The sequence below is a fragment of the Amblyomma americanum genome, unplaced genomic scaffold (genome assembly GCF_052857255.1).
Source record: "Amblyomma americanum isolate KBUSLIRL-KWMA unplaced genomic scaffold, ASM5285725v1 scaffold_407, whole genome shotgun sequence".
Classification (NCBI taxonomy): domain Eukaryota; kingdom Metazoa; phylum Arthropoda; class Arachnida; order Ixodida; family Ixodidae; genus Amblyomma; species Amblyomma americanum.
In genome coordinates this window covers 216,279-234,570 of record NW_027526878.1, presented here as the reverse complement: position 1 = coordinate 234,570, position 18,292 = coordinate 216,279, and the positions used below count along the sequence as shown (strand labels likewise).

The window sequence follows — 18,292 nt, the reverse complement described above, 5'->3', positions numbered from 1 at the left end:
TTCTACTTTCAGTTCGTAAAGTTCGCGCCTGGCTCGTATCTGGCCTGGCCCCGGTTGTTGTTGATGATGATAATGATGATGATTTTGGCCTCTGGTTGAATGGTACGTACCCACGGTGGGGGATTGGACAGGGTACATTGGCCCCGGTTATCTGCGCACCAGGGGTTCCAGCAGAAATTCCGATATCCTTTTTTCTGACGGCGGACCCCGGATCATTGGCTGCCATGTTGGTGAACGTCGCACAGTGAAATGTGATGCGCGTGTCTAACCCTGTTATCAGCACCTGTGATGCTGGAGGTCGGAGCAAGCGGCTGTAAGTGGATTAGGCATACGCACGGCCTGTCGCCGTGCTACGTTCACCAACATCAGACAATTGTCCGCGGGCAGTGTGCATACCTAACGCACCGAAAGCAGAACGCAACCCGGACCAAGGAACGGCAAGAGGGCCGTATTGTGAATCCACATTTACTAAAGAATTCCATGATCCATCAAAAGTATCGATCATGTACCTAGTAAAATCACTGCCCGGATGAACAATTTCTGCGCAAATTGTCTGTGTTAATAGCTTGCTGTTCACCAGGCATATATTGGCACATAGCCACCCAATCTGAACCTGGCAACGTTTGGCAGAAGGTTAGGTGGGCGGATGAGATTAAGAGGTTTGCAGGCATAAGGTGGGCGCAGCTGGCAAAGGACAGGAATAATTGGAGAGCCATGGGAGAAGCCTTTCTCCTGCAGTGAGCGTAGTCGGGCTGATGACGACGATGATAACAGTGACCCACCCAAACCCCCAACCCAACCTCCCATACCCACACCCAACCCCTTCCTCCCAATGGGAAGCCACTGTTTCGAGAGCACAAACCAGGATGACCAGCGCAGACTGATCGACCAGGCAACCCCGATTGGAACAGATAATGAGGCCCTGGACTCAGGTCTCTAACCTCTTGGGGCTACAGTCAGGCTGCTGCTGCTGATGATGATGATAAAATAGTTTTCCAATCGGTCGGTAACATTCAAACTTTAGAACCGACCGCACGCGCACAAATCGAAAGGTTAGAAAAGTTAAAAAAATATGCTGCAGAATGCACGTTAGTTCTTTCGAGCGAAACCAATTTCGAGCACCGAGAAAAGAAAGTAGAAGAGGCCGAGTTTGCCCCTGCAGCCTGTTGAGAGAACCCCGTTGTGCCGGAAGCTTTGCGAAACGAAAAATAGTTCGCGTTGTACGGCGCATATCCTTTACACGGCACCGTGTACGTGAACTGAAGGCCTTATATATAACCTCTGAAACGCATTTACCATGGCAGGAACAGGCTGCGGCACTACTTTATGCGCTATTGAGTCGACACGCGTACACATAGGAACAGAGTTGAGGAAGAAGTGAGCGTTGATGCGGCGCAAGGCCACAAATACGTGGGCCCTTGACCCAGGCAGGCAGTCGGCATCTTGACAGCTTAGTCTCGGAGTGGCATCGAACATGCGCGAGATAGTCCACATCCAGACAGGCCAGTGTGGCAACCAGATTGGGGCGAAGGTAAGCCACCTCTACCACCTCGTGGGTTATTTCACGGCTCAGGGGATCGCGGTTGCCATTCGGTCCCAGTGCCGGTCCCGGCGCGTTTTACGTTGGTGATTATGTTGCGTCCTAAACGCCACGTACTAGAATCTCGTTTCAGGATACGGGTGAAAGCAATTGCCTGTGAATCAGTCGCGGCTTTTACCAGAAATACTGCTTTCGTTCTAAGTTGTGGCCTCTTTGCGTTGGACAATGTTGAGCCCTAGATAATGCTCATCGAATCTCTTGTTCTTGACCACTCCTTTCACTCTGACCTTTTAATTACTGCTCGCGCTTTGGGAGCGTTGAGATATTGTTGTTGTTTTATGGCATATAGCTCAGACTTTATTCCCGGTTGTAAAAAAATTCGAGACAATCGGTCTTGGCGGAGAGGTGACATGGAACAGTTTTATGGCAAATGACTGCCGCAAAGCGATCGGCGAGGATTCTTTGCCGGAATTTTTTTTCGCACGACCTAGTTTTCGCGTATGATGCAATTCAAAGGCCTCAAGTGATCTTAGGCCCTGCCGGGTTTCCGCCATCAGCAAGACACATGGCGGGTGAGAATCGATGGCAGGTGACGAGTTGACTACAAAAACCAGTTGACAAGTGGAACTGTAGCAGTTATGTTGCTTTCGCTGTGAATTACAGCCTCTAATATGCTTTGACTGCCGCCACTGCGCGATGTGACGCCACTCTGATTACTGAAATCTTTTCCCGTCTGCAGTTTTGGGAGCTGATTTCCGATGAGCATGGCATCGATCCAAGCGGGGCGTACCATGGCGATTCGGACCTCCAGTTGGAGCGCATCAATGTCTACTACAATGAGGCCTCCGGTACGCGCCTGGCTGTATTTCGGTTGATAATTTCACTCTGAAGCTTCCCCGTCGAGTTGATGTTGCCTTGCGGCTGTTTCGCACTGCTAAGCATTACGGAAATTTGCCGGGCCGTTTGGCACATGACTTCAACAGAAACAGCAAGCGAAAGACAAAACCGAACGCTGTGTGTATGGTTGTTCCTTATTCTCGGTCCTGCCTTAATAGCGTTGTTTGTGCTGTTAAGCTGATATCTGGCCTGTCAATAGAGCTTCTTCAACGGCAGGCCTTTGCTCTTCAGGCTTTAAATTCTTCAACCGATCGCGCAAATCTAGTTAGGTCAAAGTGCAATGTCTAGTGACCTCTTCTGTTTGCGGCATGTTATGTTAGGCCATAGCAGCTTTTCAGGTTGCATTGCCACAAGTCCCGCAGGGATTAGCTTGAAGGTTCTTGGCCAAAGGCTTTTTTCTCATAGGCAATGAATGTTCACAACGCGATTGAGTTTTTAATAATAATAATAATTGGTTTTGGGGGAAGGAAATGGCGCAGTGTCGGTCTCATATATCGGCGGACACTTGAACCGCGCCGCAAGGGAAGGGATAAAAGTGGGAGTGAAGGAAGAAAGGAAGAGAGAGGTGCCGTAGTGGAGGGCTCCAGAATAATTTCGACCACCTGGGGATCTTTAACGTGCGCTGACATCGAAAAGCACACGGGCACCTTAGCGTTTTTCCTCCATAAAAACGCAGCCGCCGCGGTCTGGTTCGAACCCGGGTTCTGGATTCCCTCGTCAGGTTTGACGAGGACATAGTACGTCCACCCCTCTACTACGTTTCCTCTTGCTGCAGTGAGTTTGTAAGGAGTTTTTAACTCTATGTTTGCTAATACCGCCGCTGTGCTTCATTTGGAAGGGGCTCGATCATGACATCCATGATTCGGCGGACGCATTTCTATGGAGGCGAGATCATAAAGAGCCGTGTGTTCTGCGATCTTATTGCGCGTAAAGTAACCCGAGGTGGTGCAAATTTATCCAGAGGCCGGCACTACTGCGTTGATGACAGCTCATGTACAGTATTCGGAATGTTAATCCCATATAGGACACCGTAAGTTTAGTAATACGAAACAGAAGCGAAACAGGAGTCGCAACAGGACGTTAATTTAGTGACATCATTTTGATCCACCTCAATTTATCTATCAACATTTCACCTTCTGTTTTTCTGCTGAAAGATATTTAAATATTTTAATATTAAATATAACTGGATCTCCTGTTTGAAGGCCGGGAGGTGGCGCAAGGACCTAGTAGTGCCGCTTTTATTTGCTATGACACCTACAGTTGGCGCGCTCCATTTTCATTTCTTTAACTGGCTTTGTTGTGACGCAGGTACTTGTAATAACTGCACGGTATCTTTGTTGCCGCTAAGTGATATTTGTTTTTTGTTTGAGGAGGTAAATACGTGCCTCGGGCCATCCTGGTTGACTTGGAGCCGGGAGCCGTGGACGCCGTCCGCTCGGGACCGTATGGACCACTCTTCCGGCCGGATAACTTTGTGTTCGGTAAGGGGCTTCTCGGCTTAAAACCTAGTACATAAACACACCCACAAGAGCGCACAGTATAGACTAATCTTTAAAGCGCACAACTGGCTAAATTTGTACCCACATCTCTGTACGCACAGCGAATCCTCGCTCAGTATAATCCAGTCCGAGTGGCAGTCAGTTTAATACAGCCACGCAATCAAATACTTCAAGTTTGATCTATGGACATTCTCATCAGTTCCTTGCGAAACCTAGGCCGCCAAGATTGAGACGCAAGCTTGGTGGTTCATCAAGAATGTAGTGCGCCGTGAAAAGAGCTTATTACGAGAGAGGGAATACATGGGCCATTTCGAAAATAAAATGAATTGGAATAGAGGATATACAAGGCAAAAGCTGTCGGCGTTCAATGTGTTCATTGACGTGGACACCGTTCTAGACGCTTAAGGAAGTGCGTAAACTGGCTCCCCGGGTCAGTGGACGCTTCACTCGCTCTTCTACGTACGTGACGATGGTGAAGACATGTGGGCTGCATACATTAATAATAATTGGTTTTTGGGGAAAGGAAACGGCGCAGTATCTGTCTCATATATCGTTGGACACCTGAACCGCGCTGTAAGGGAAGGGATAAGGGTGGGAGTGAAGAATGAAGAAAGAGGTGCCGTAGTGGATGGCTCCGGAATAATGTCAACCACCTGGGGATCTTTAACGTGCACTGAAATCGCACAACCTACGGGCTCCTTAGCGTTTTGCCTCAGTAAAAACGCAGCCGCCACGGTTGGGTTCGAACCCGGGAACTCCGGAGCAGTAGCTGAGCGCCCTAACCCCTGAGTCATCGCGGCGGGTTTCTGCATACATTAGCACTGATAACTTAGTGGTAAACACGCGGCACTGCAGTAATAGGCCGCAGCGTTCATTGGGTGATCAACCTCTCGCGATCATCAACTGCAACCTGCCACAGAGGCAGGGTGAACGCGCTGCATATCAAAAGTGCGGAAGGCAATCAAATGGGGTTTTAAAGTGAAGGCTTTACTGGCCGCAAACTTGGGATTTCGCCCTGGCGGTGCTCCGAGGAAGCACATAACGTCACAACGTGCGGCTCACCGCGCATATTTCTTTCTCGTTCCCTAGTCACTACTGAGCATGAGCCACTAGTAGCATCGAGCCACAGGTGTCCGCCGCTGCGCAGCGCCACGCCTTTCCTCAAAATCCAACTTTCAATTTTCAGTTTTCTCTTTTTTCTTTCCCTCCCTCCTTTATCGCTTCCTTTACGGCGCGGTTCGGGTGTCCACCCATATATGTGAGACGGTTACTGTGCCATTTCCTTTCCTCAAATACCAAAGAAAACTAGTCAGCCGACGGTGTTCATAGTTCATTGGCGCTGACAACTTTGAAAAGGCCGCTAATTTTCACGAAAGGATAGACGTAATAATTGTTGTAATAATTGGTTTTTGGGGAAAGGAAATTGCGCAGTATCTGTCCCGTATATCGTTGGACACCTGAACCGAGTCGTAAGGGAAGGGATAAACGAGGGAGTGAAAGAAGAGGTGCCGTAGTGGAGGGCTCCGGAATAATTTCGCCCACTTGGGGATCTTTCACGTGCACTGACATGGCACAAGATGCGGGCGCCTTAGCGTTTTTCCACCATAAAAATGCAGCCGCCGCGGTCGGGTTCGAACCCGGGAACTCCGGATCAGTAGCCGAGCGCCCTAACCACTGAGCCACCGCGGCGCACAACCGGCTCCGTGGGTCAGTGGAGACCTAAATCTCGCTTTCATGCACGTGGCGCTGGTTTCCAACTGCAAAAGACTGCTTTGATTGCGTTCCCCACACTGGATAGGCAGCGCGCCCTCCCTGCCACCCTGGGAGGTGGCACGCAGTTAATGGTTGATCGCGAGATCTTGATCAGCAAACGAACGCAGCGGCCTAGCTATTGCTGCAGTGCCGCATGTCAGCCACAACGCTGTCAGCGCTATTGCATTCAGGCCACATCTTTCTCCCACCACTGCCACGTGCATCAAATCACGAATGAGGCGTCTGCATATTCAGGCAGCCAGTTATGCGCCCTTCCTTTGTACAACTCCATCGTCGTCTAGAACATTGTCAACGCCAATAACACAGTGAACGCCGACACCTTTCGCTTTGTATTCCCTAGATTAACTGAGCTAATCCACATTAATTTTTTGCAGTTGCATGCCAACGCCACGTTACACGAAAGCGAAAGTGAGGTGTCCACTGACCCAGGTAGCCAGGTGTGCGCCTTTCAATTTCGTAAAAATGAGCGGGCTCTACGTTGTCAACACCAATGCACCAAATGAGCGCCGGCGGCTCATTTTTTTTTTTGTTTTGACGAAAGGAAATGGAGCAGCAACTGTCTCATATGTCTCGATGGACACTAGATCGAATGGATAAAGGCGGGATGGAAACAAGAAAAAAGAAAACTTGAAAATCGATTTTAAGGAAAGGTGTGGCGCGACGCAGCGGCGGAACACCTACGGCTCGGGGCAACTAGTGGCTCATGCGCAGCAGTGACTAGACACGCTTACCCGAAATGGGCCGCTGGCTATAGCCTAGCGTAGCTCTCGCTACAAAAAAATTCCATCCGCCTTTGACACAACATCACATCACTCAGCAAAACGCATAGGTGGCGCATTACACAAAAAAGGGAGGCGGCCGTCTGCGGGGACAATCCGGCATAAAACAAAATATTACAGACAGATATAACACAGGAAATGAGCACAGCTGGCGGTTCTCCCTCCCCTGTGTTCATGTCATTTGTCACCCGTTTTACGTAGGGACTCGCTGGAGAGATTGTGTTCTGTAGCCGAGTACAATGCGAGCCATGACTTGTTGAATTGTTTGCAGACGTGAACATATATTTTCAACTTCTTTCACCCGTCGCATTATCGGGAACTTCCGCAAGCTGTTAACTTCAACTGTGTTGAGCGTTGTTTATCTCTCTTCTCGCTACCTGCACCACGCAGCATAAGTATTGTTTTTTCCGCCCAGGGCATGGCTTTCTTTCATGCCCAGCTTTCTGGGACATCTACTACTTGTGCCATCTACCGGCAGTGGCGGCAACAGGGAGCGTAACTGAATGGGAAGGGGTACAAAAAAAATCGTAAAACGTGAACAAAATCACCTACAAAAATGCTTCGGGGATTTGTATAATATACACTTAGCTGAGGAATGTGCCGAAGTTTCTGTCCTGTGCTATTAATACACGAGCTTCCCAGCGCGTTTGAATATTATACGATGCTGCCTACGGGAGGGGGCCAAAGTTTTGGCATTTTTCCAGACTTTGAAACTGTATAGCACCGTAACACAGATAGATATCGAAAATGCTTCCCGGTTTTAGGTACCAAAATATATGGTGTTTAAAATGGTGTGAAACGATCTGGCATAGCTTTGATCAAGAAGCTTCCTGAGGCCTTTTAATTGAAACGTGATATTGCCTAAAATATGAAAGATGGCGCCCGGCACCGAGCTACGCTGCAGAAGTGGTTCGGACTGCTGAAGTTACGTCCAATTCGACGCTTACCTTTTTATCGGGTGACTTTTGCCTTGCAGACAAGAACACATGTCAGAGCTCGAACCCAGTGTCTCGACCGGAGCTTTAAATAAAGAAAGTTGTTACGATGACCATGCATTACCGCAGCTACATAAAATATTCGCGGCTGTTCATATATGCTTGTCGTGGAGCAACTTTGCAAATTGTCAGCCCTTTGCTATTATCTAAAAAGTTTATTGGGGCGTGTGATCATGATATATTAGGGTATGAGGGCTAGCTCGCCTGAATTTTAGCTATTGTTGCTTTTAAGGAGCGTAGCGGCATTCAAACGGCCGACATTAAAAAGTATTCGCGGATATAAATGTTTAAGTTTATTCTTTTATTACTTATTTAAGAAAATTTGATATAGCTTTACTCAGATACATTCTGAAGCTGTTCAGCTGTTTTCGGGCAGAACAGAAAATTTGGAGTCTAGAAGCAAATAGCGTCTAGATAGACGTTCAGGTTGTTACTGTCACGTTCACCTGTAATGCTTTCAAATTTGTGACTCTAGCGTTGTCCGATTATGGTGACTCGAGTTTGCACTTAGAGTTCTAACCTTCGTTCAGAACCTTTTGTTTTGGTCAACTAATTTTAATAAATGTGCTCGTTTCTATAGAAAATATATTAGTATGAATGTATGAATGAAAAATTTCACGCATGATCACTATTCATACTTTTATTGCTGCAGCTATTGGCGACTTTTTTTGCTGTTCTTTCATTCTGACTTCTGTAATATGCATGCATGATGTATTGCCGGGATCCATCCTGTGTAACACAACTGAAAAAGTGAGGCTTCGCTTTTGAGGTGCGAAACTTCGCTTTTAAAGATACCGCGAGATACCGCCAACTTTTTTCAATTTTTGCAAACAAATTGGTGAATTTAATTGTGTCCACTTCTGGGCTACGAAAAAGCACTTTTACATGGACGTCATCAAGGAAGCATTTCATAACGGTATAAATAAATGGTAAATATGGTGGCTGTCGCAACTTGCGACGCTGGCAGTCGCTGCTACGCTGCTTCGTCGGCCGTTTGTCATGATATCGCATTTAATTCTCCCGCACCTCCCAGAGTGACATCGCAAGGGGCCGCCAGGTGCAAGAGGGTTAACCACGGATTAACAGGGTTAGTCGCGATGTCATATCAATCGTCTGAAGCAACTGTCTTGACAGCCTCCTTTGAAGAACGTTTCCATCTGTCCTTTGAGGCTGGGCTGTACTCATTTTAAGCAATAAAGTTTTCTTTTTCACCAGTATAATAGATGAGTTGCGTTATCGCAAGCAGCATGCTTTTAAGATTCATCTTCTTCAAAATGCTATGAAAACGTCTAAAAAATTGACCACCAACAGCAAGATCACAGGATGTCAAGGGGTATAAATTAGAGGGGGGAAGAAAAATAAAAAACAACTAAGTGTCCTGCCCACGCCAGTACAAATACTACACTGAGACTGTTAAAAGAATGAAAACTAGAAGTGCCCCCCGTTAGGACGGCCAATAAAAATCAAGAGAAACACCCCCACAAATACATTCAAAGAGAGGGAGAGGAGTGGGCGGTTGGGGGGTGGCAAAGTCTTGCACAGGGTGCCGGGTGATGTAAGGCCGGCTCAGGACCCAGCCGCTATGCCCACATTTCAGCGTACGCGAAATGCAACAACGCTGCGGCTGTTTACCCCCGGGGGGTCGAATTAGTTCGAAGCGCTCCAGTGCGCTGTCCCTCATAGCCTGTAATGGAACTAATTTGTATAATTTCATTGTAGCTTTTCCCAGTTCCCAGGTTACTCTGCCTGCAGCAGCTTTGATTTCCGTGGTGAGGTGAAAAACTAATTATACTGCACTGAACAATACTATCGCTTACTTTGGAAGCAGCAGCGTTTGGTAAACCAAACCAAATACAATTGTAATAGAGAGGTACAGCGCAACAAAAATAACCAGACTCTAAAATAATTGCATTCTATATTACAAAGTTAATGAGAATATCAAATAGGCGGGGATGTCATTATAGCAGGCGGGGATGTCTATAGCACGTAGGGGAAAGCACAATGTCAGCAAATTACCATGAATGAAGGGGAAGCCTTCGTAACGATAACACTCATGGGAAGTGATCTGTTACGTTTACAGTAATATTCGAAGCACTGGAGGTTATATTTCTTTTCTCCTATGCACCTTTGGGGAGGAAATCGAGCAAATGTAATAGGTCTATTTTCACGGCGTCGCTGTCAATAAACTTGCACTTGTCACAATATCTGATAGCTGGTGCGGAAGGGCTTATAACTTCCCCGCAAAAAGGCAAGGACAGGGGCTATATTGCCGACATAAAATATTTTATTATACACTTTTTATACAACATTTGGAAACAAAATGTGAACAGTCAAAATCACAAAGCGTCATTACCTTGTGTTCATGTTACATGTACAACCAGAACGATGCACTCCGAACGTAATGAATATGAATATAACTAAACACACTTCACAGTAACATGGCATACAAAAGAAGCAATACTTTGCGAAAAGAATAAAGAACAAGTCAAACTTTTAATCGGTTGCCAAACAAAATGAGTCAGCAAAGGAGGACATACAAATGAACATAAATGATGGCATTGAATGGGCGTAGTACTGCTGTCGTCACTTTACTCGAGCCTGTTTGTGCGCATTGTGCACTTGATGCCAGTATCATATGATCTACGCCCGATACGACCAATCAGGTTTCTTAAATTCGCTGCAAAATTTTTTCCTACTGCCCCCCAGAACTTAAAGGCCTGTGTGCATGTTCATTTTCAAAGCACCCCCCCCCCCCCAAGTACTTTTTCTAGCTGTACTGATTGCGTTAAAAATCGGTTATCCATGGTTTGTTTACATAAAAGAATTTTCTTACGCAAAAGACAAGCCAACATATCATTTTAAAAGTGACAACTGCAATACTTACAAAACACACATATCACATTTATATTACACCAAAAAATTGCTCAGGGCATATATGGCAGGTCAACAGTCACATAATACAAATACACTATTTTTAGTACACACCGAACACTCCTTTAGAAGCAGGTCACATATGGCATCAGGAACAGTACTCTTCATCTTCAAGCAGTGATGCACTTTCTAAACTAGAGGTACAACACAGCACTATAAATATAGGAGGAAACACGCAAAACTAAAAGGCACATCTCACCACATAACTGTTATCTCCTCCTATGGCTACAATCATTGCTTTTCTCTTTCTTTCCTTACAAGGTTGCGAAGTTTTTCTATTGATTTGACTTTCGTCGACATTCCCATAGCCCGAAGCTCCGTGCGCAATTCTCCTTCATCCATGTCGTCCACATTTTGTAGACAGTTTCCTTCGCTCACTTTTTCATCTGCACAGCGTAGCCTCTTCGCCCGTGTCTCTTGAATAAGTCCCTCAAACCAATACTCTTGGTCCCGCTTTTTATATGCACGGCTTAGTCTGATATTCTCGCTCACTTCAAGCCTTTTCGCAGGCTTGAGAGCGTCAGCGGGTGCATTCCACATGTTAGACTTCTCATGGTGTAGATGCTTTAGCACGTCGTTTTTTTCCTCTAACCCTTGGCACTTGAACCTTTCGTGCTTTGCGGAAGCGTGGTGCGCGAGAATATGAATGTATGGCTTAACTCTATCGCCACCATTGGCTTTGCAACCTTGGGCTCCTAATTCTAAGAACGTGTGAAAGAATTGGGAGGTTTCTCTTTCTATGCTGCGACCTTCAACATCATTTTCCAGGTGGTACAAAATTTTCCGCATAAGCTTTCAAAGGAGGAAAGTTTTTTCCTCTGTATGAGGGTGCAATTTCCCGGCCAGTTTTTCAGGCAAAGCCTTTAGCAGGCGCTCACAATCCCCCCCGATACCGACATGAATGTTTTTCCCTTGTTTCCTTCATTTGTTTCCCAGACGTGAAATTTAATCCCACAGTTATTTACGGCTTCAACGATGCCCTGAACGTGTATGGTCATGCAACGTGGGTTGCGGACTTTTTCACGGTAATCTCTGTCTTCTGCTTCTGAAAGCAATCCATATACAAGGCGGTTAACTATACTTAACTTCATGTGCAATACATCAGGAATTAATAAATCAGAGTCGAAGTTAAACAATGGCACGTTTTTCATCCCGTTCGCCTCTGCGCAGCAATCAGCTTTCATGTTCTCAAGAGTGCGGATCAAAGGAGGCTCACTAAAGCTCCTGTTACTTGTCAGAACTGAGCACCTTGTCTGTGGGTTTGCTCGACAAAATGGACAAGGATAGTGTGATGCGGCAGACTGAAGACCCTGAACAACAAGCAAAAATTTCAAATCTGACCCTAGACAGATGCGAATCGGAATCTCGTGGTCCCCTACAGATATGCTACCCCTTCGTGCGACAACATTAATTTCTTTTATCAAATCCCGAAAAGCATCTCTTATTTCAAAATAACCTTCCGAGATCTCCGCCACACCGAGAAGGCGATGAAGGTTATGGCTGTAGGTGCCGCGTTTTGCAAATGATGACGAATGATAATCTTGTCCAGGCCATGCGTCTACTCACAACGCAGCCATCACCCTCTATTTTTACAAGGAGTGCCTCGAGGAGTTATCTGTCTCTGAGTGGCTTTCCTTTATTGCATATTCCAGTACTGATTTTCTTCAGGATACAGTTTGTGCAAGTATACGCCTTTCACAACCCGCCCTTTCAGGTCAGAGTGGCGCTGGCAACAATTGGGCCAAGGGCCACTACACCGAGGGTGCTGAACTGGTGGACTCGGCGCTCGACGTTGTGCGCAAGGAAGCGGAATCCTGTGACTGCCTGCAGGGATTCCAGCTGACCCACTCCCTGGGCGGTGGTACTGGATCTGGCATGGGCACACTGCTCATCTCGAAGATCCGTGAAGAGTACCCCGATCGCATCATGAACACCTACAGTGTAGTGCCCTCTCCAAAGGTGTGTGACATTATCTGCAGGAGCCAACTTCAGCATCTTTGAAGCAAATCAAACATGACATTTTGGTCTTGCTTTATAAGGCGTCTTCCTTGAATTTTGATTAGTCGTTATGCACAAAGTTCTCATTCTCTTCCTGCGGCTACCACTAGGTTTCGGACACTGTCGTCGAGCCCTACAATGCTACTTTGTCAGTGCATCAGCTTGTGGAGAACACCGACGAGACCTACTGCATCGACAACGAAGCACTCTACGACATCTGCTTCCGGACGCTTAAGCTCACGACTCCCACCTACGGAGACCTTAACCACTTGGTTTCTGCAACGATGTCTGGTGTGACCACATGCCTGAGGTAAGTATTTCGCAGCTTCATTCAAGGGGTCACTTAAGCGCCTCATGCATGTTCATAAAGAGCCCAAAGAGGTCGACACCATCCGCCGAATTGTTAGTTCCGACGGTAGTGATCGGTTCATTATGGAACAAGCACTGCAAAGACTGCGGTCGCCAAGGTCTTTTACAAAATATTTAGAGTAATACACTACAGCTAATCTCCATGTATAAAGTGCATGTGGTGGCAATATTTTAAGAAAATACAATGACGAGCAAGAAAGCAAATAAAAGCACCCTCACCGTCCGCATAAAAACTAACAAACACCGCACCTGCTATAGCCAGCCAAGCAGCTGCTCAAGGAAGCTTTGAAAAAAACTTCAAAGAAAGTGAATTTGGCAACGGCAGCAATAACGAGAAGGCGGCTGCCGTCGGGAATAATGGAGCGGCGCCTAATCTACGGCATGCGATTGCACACATTGGGAATAAAATGGCCGTGTTTCACCACTGTACCTCAGAAACTCATGAGGCGAAAAGGTAAATTAAGGCCTCGCGCTGTAAATGATGAAAAACTACTCTGTTCAAAAAGCAAACATCTCAAATCTCTTGGAAATAATTTAGGTGCGTGTCAGTGGAGAATGCTTTTTGAACTGTTTCTCCTTTATAAAGCGCACATTTATCTCGTTCAGCTCCTTAATCCTAGCGTACAGGACCTCCATATAAAGCCTCACGTACAGTGGAATCAGTTATCCCCGTTTTCTCTTCGGGAAACGGGAATACACATTCCCACGTTTTGGTATGGAAGTTTTTCCTCGATAAATAGTGGCACTTTCTGAGGAAGTTGGGAGCAGAGTACCACATTAGCGTGCTGAGCAGTCAGTATGGAATACTGGTTGCCATTGTTGGGGGATGGTGTTTTAGGGCCTGGAGAACTATCACTTAATTTTAAAGTGCCACGACAACCGGCAGACCGGTGAAGTTAATACCCATCGATGTTCTCCTAATGTAGTAATTTGTATAACCTTTGAAGCTGGATACGAAGCAGTGTCCATGTGAAGAATCCATTTTTATTTTTTGTGATTTTGCCAATGAATGGAAACAGCAACAGAAGAAATCTTGTTACCTTACTGGAGCTGGTTTGTTTCTCCGCCGTTGTAATTTGGCTGAGGCAAATAACAGGCATGCAGTTTCAATGTTCTCTAGAACAGACTGGCAAAGTGTAAACTATGTCACTTCTGAAATTTCCATGAGTTCGTTCTTTCATTGGGCTTCGTTCTCTGCACTGGCGTGAAGAGAACTGAATTTAAAATTTGATGACCCGATATTCAAAAGCTTTGAACGAACAGCGGCAACAATCGCGACATTCTACAAGATGCCTCCACTGACCATTGTAGCTGCTTTATAATCTTACCACAATCTTGTTCTGACTGCTCCCAAACAAGAGCGCCCAACATACCTCTGTAAATTCTCTCTCCCCTTTTGAATTAAGCGGGCTTCTAATCAAGCACCGTCCCATTCCTCACAGATTTCCTGGGCAGCTGAATGCTGATCTTCGCAAGCTGGCCGTTAACATGGTGCCCTTCCCTCGCCTCCACTTCTTCATGACTGGCTTTGCTCCACTCACGTCTCGCGGCTGCCAGCAGTACCGGGCTCTGACTGTGCCAGAGCTGACGCAACAGATGTTCGATGCCAAAAACATGATGGCTGCTTGCGACCCCCGCCACGGTCGTTACCTGACAGTTGCTGCAGTCTTCAGAGGCCGAATGAGCATGCGGGAAGTCGATGACCAGATGCTCAACATCCAGAACAAGGACTCGAGTTACTTCGTTGAATGGATCCCGAACAACGTAAAGACAGCTGTCTGTGACATACCGCCTCGAGGTCTGAAGATGTCTGCTACTTTCATTGGGAACAGCACAGCCATTCAAGATCTTTTCAAGCGGATCTCCGAGCAGTTTACAGGTGACCATCGTGTTTGATTTGAAAGTGCTTCTTAAAAGCACATGCTTTCATTGTAGGTACCCATTGCTGTCGATTTTCTGGTACAGCGCATTTTCGGGGACAGTTCTAGGAGTGTGACCCCGCCTGCTTGATATATTATTTTTTTGCAGCTATGTTCCGCCGCAAGGCCTTTCTGCACTGGTACACCGGAGAGGGCATGGACGAGTTTGAGTTCACCGAGGCCGAGTCCAACTTGAACGAACTGGTGTCAGAATACCAACAGTACCAGGAGGCCACCCCTGAGGACGAGGAGGAATTCGAGGAGACCCAGGCAGAGGCCTAGTTTGTGTGCAGTGCTTTTTTTCTTTCGGTTTACAATAAAGTGTCTGTTTGTCATGGATCCTTGTTTTTGAGCCAGGTGCTTGTGCACTTTAGTATGTCGTAGGCCCTGACTGCGTCACAAGCATGGTCACGCAAAACAGCTAAACCTTACTGTATTGCAATGTGCGCACATCTGTAAATAGCCGTGTGACCGGCGTTTTCGGCATTTTGACGAAACTCTAAAATCTGTTAAAATCTTCTCATCGAACCACTTTTAGAGCGAACGCAAGGTGATCTTAAGAAAAACAAGTTTTGATGAGCTATTATTGGTCTCGGATACTTCCTGTCTGATGATGTGGCAAATTCTCTGTTCTGTCGAAACTGATACGAGACGAGACGGTTTTTAGAACATCGCTACGGAGAATACATTTAGCTTATTCTCAGTGTTACTTGACTGAGTTTTTTTGGCGTATTATCTAGCCATCTTTTGTCTCATATTTTTACGATTTTTAACAAAAATTTCAGTGACGGGATCTTCGTCAATACTAGGACGATCGAATCACATTCCTTGAGAGACTATTCTACTTGAGGCAACTAAAACACGCTGAGAAGACGCCGACAGGACATCAAGTAGCATTTGAGGCTGCTTGACCAATTCATTGTTCAGCGATAGTCGAGCTCCTCGGGGCTGCTGAACCTGTAGCGATCGAACCACAAGGCCCATATCTCGTCCTTCTGTGAGCGGCATAGCCCTAACCTGGGACGCAGCGCAGAAAGGATCGTCGTCAAAGGCTTTGGCGATTCGCCACTGTGAGGAGCCCTCAACCCTTAATACTCATCGAACATTGTCCGTGTTGAATTCTGCGCTAATGATTCAGAATCCCTCAGCGTGGTGTCCACAGAAACGGAGGGCAGGTGCTTTGGAAGCCATGCGAGCTTTCGTGATCTGAAAGCCCTATGGTTGGAGGCGGGAGCGATATTTCCGGCGAAGGTCTGGGGTAAACAGCTCTTTGTCTCTATAGCAGTTTAGTGTCAGCATCACCAGCTCTTAACGTGATAGCGGTAAAGGCCCCGTTCACCCGAAAATCCAGTGCCGATGTTCGTGTTTTCGGTGTCGGGAGTGAAAAATCGCAAGCTCTTGATTGCCCAGGTATTGAATGTCCAGGTATTTTTGGATGCAAAGTAGAGAACGACCGTTTGCATATATGGTAATTAACCGATAGCGCTACCGCGTTATACCCTTAGGGCGGAGCTTAAGTGATCCTTCCAAGTTTTGCATGGCAGGTAGGAAAGCGCTTCCTGATGTCTCTGAGGGGCTCAAGTATGTCTCCGTAGTAGGTTTGCATTACAGAATAGGTTCCCACTTCGTCGACTACCGCTTGGTTTTATGACCGCGAGCTGTGGCGTTCGTGATTTGATTCCCGGTGTGTAGAGCCCATGTCATGGTAAGTGCTTCTCAGCTGGTACCCCCATGGCGGAATATTTGGGAAGCCTTCTCGATGGGGCTACAGAATTTCTGCCCCTCCCCCTAAAAGAGCCGCTTGCTATATATATATATATATATATATATATATATATATATATATATATATATATATATATATATATATATATATATATATATCAAATTCTTTCTCAGTATACAGAGGAAATGCTAGGCATCACATGGGAAGGAAATATGCTACAGATTAAAAATTACGACCTACACTGCGCTCATCATCCTCGTCCGTAGCGTTTTCCTCGTTCCATTTACTGACAAGCACAAGGCACTCCGAGCGTATTCAAATTCTAAAGCTTCATTTAGGTAAGCACAACGAATGAATGAGTCAAATAACATTTATTTACTTACATTCAACCGCATAAACGAACAGTTCGATCAGTGTTTATATTTTTTAACGGCAAGCTCATGATTCACCCGAAGATGAGGAAGACGAGGTTTGCGACGTTCCGCGATGTGTTCATCTCTAAAAACTCAAATTTCCTTTAAATAATATAAGGCACACTTTTTACGCACTTCTTTTTGCCTTCGCCAGATTCTGAGCTGATCTCACTTTATGGGAGTGTCATTAACCTTGCGAGACCAACGACAACCAAAGACGGTTGACCACAAATCACCTACTCCTTCAGTGCAGATGCCCGCCGCGGTGGCTCAGTGGTTAGGGCGCTCGACTACTGATCCGGAGTTCCCGGGTTCGAACCCGACCGCGGCGGCTAAGTTTTCATGGAGGAAAAACGCTAAGGCGCCCGTGTGCTGTGCTATGTCAGTGCACGTTAAAGAACCCCAGGTGGTCGAAATTATTCCCGAGCCCTCCACTACGGCACCTATTCATTTCTTCTTTCACTCCCTCCTTTATTCCTTCCCTTACGGCGCGGTTCAGCTGTCCAACGATATATGAGACAGATACTGCGCCATATCCTTTCCCCCAAAAAACCAATTATTATTATTATTCAGCGCAGATAGGGTTTGGGGTAGGTGTCGCATTTGTAAATATACCAGCGCAAAACGTAAGCCCACGTTGCGGCAGAAGGGAAGACATTACGACAGATCCATTGCTCTCCTCACTGTAGTCGCGTCTCTTTTTGTGTACTCACTTCGTTTTTACAATGCGTGAGGATCGTTACAACTGATCCTGGTTGGACGAGCGTAATGGAAAAGCCTGCTCGATGCTGCGGGCATCTTGGAAGCCTTAACGCGGGAAGCAACGCGCAAGCTGTGCAACATACTCTGAAAAGCTGTTAAAATTGTATGTACTGAATTTCGCGAGATAGGGGTCACAGTCATGTTCTCACAAAAAAATCCTCAGCATATTTAATCCAGTTAATGAACAATTTCAAGCGTAAGGAGGCCCATACCAAATCGCACTCAGCTTGCCACCGTTACAATTGCTGGTAAGGGATTGTCTGTATTGCTGTTGGGGCCTGATGTTTAATTCACAGGAAGTTATTTTAAAACCTGTTTTGATGCACAGCACGCGGAAGGCGCAAATGCAACCATTTTTCGCTTAATTTTGTACACTAGGTATGCGGATATCCATGGCTATTGAGGAAGGCTCCAATTTTACTCCTCTGACGTTATGTTAAGCTCTGTTTACACAATGAACCCCATATAGGAGACGCCGCAGTGCCTTTGGCGGTCGTCTGCTGATACCAAGGTCGCCAGTTCGATTCCTGCCGCGGCGGCCATATTTCGATGGAGGCGTAATACAAAAATACCCTTGCGCTGCAGCCACAAGTGGCGCATGTTAAAGATCCCCATTTTGGCTAAATTATTCTGCAGCCCTCCACTACGGTGTTCCTCATACCCTATGTGTCGGTTCGAGACGTTAAACTCG

At 46.4% G+C, this 18,292-nt stretch overlaps 1 protein-coding gene across 1 annotated transcript; it reads left to right on the top strand.

Moving 5' to 3' along the window:
* The first annotated feature begins 1,388 nt into the window (after window positions 1–1,388).
* Window positions 1,389–15,039, top strand: LOC144112539 (tubulin beta-1 chain-like). The gene is made up of 7 exons (XM_077645343.1): window positions 1,389–1,531; window positions 2,280–2,388; window positions 3,808–3,918; window positions 12,129–12,373; window positions 12,523–12,722; window positions 14,224–14,660; window positions 14,810–15,039. The coding sequence occupies exons 1-7, from the start codon at window positions 1,475–1,477 to the stop codon at window positions 14,980–14,982; spliced, it is 1,332 nt and encodes a 443-aa protein (XP_077501469.1). The 5' UTR covers window positions 1,389–1,474; the 3' UTR covers window positions 14,983–15,039.
* Window positions 15,040–18,292: the final 3,253 nt, after the last annotated feature.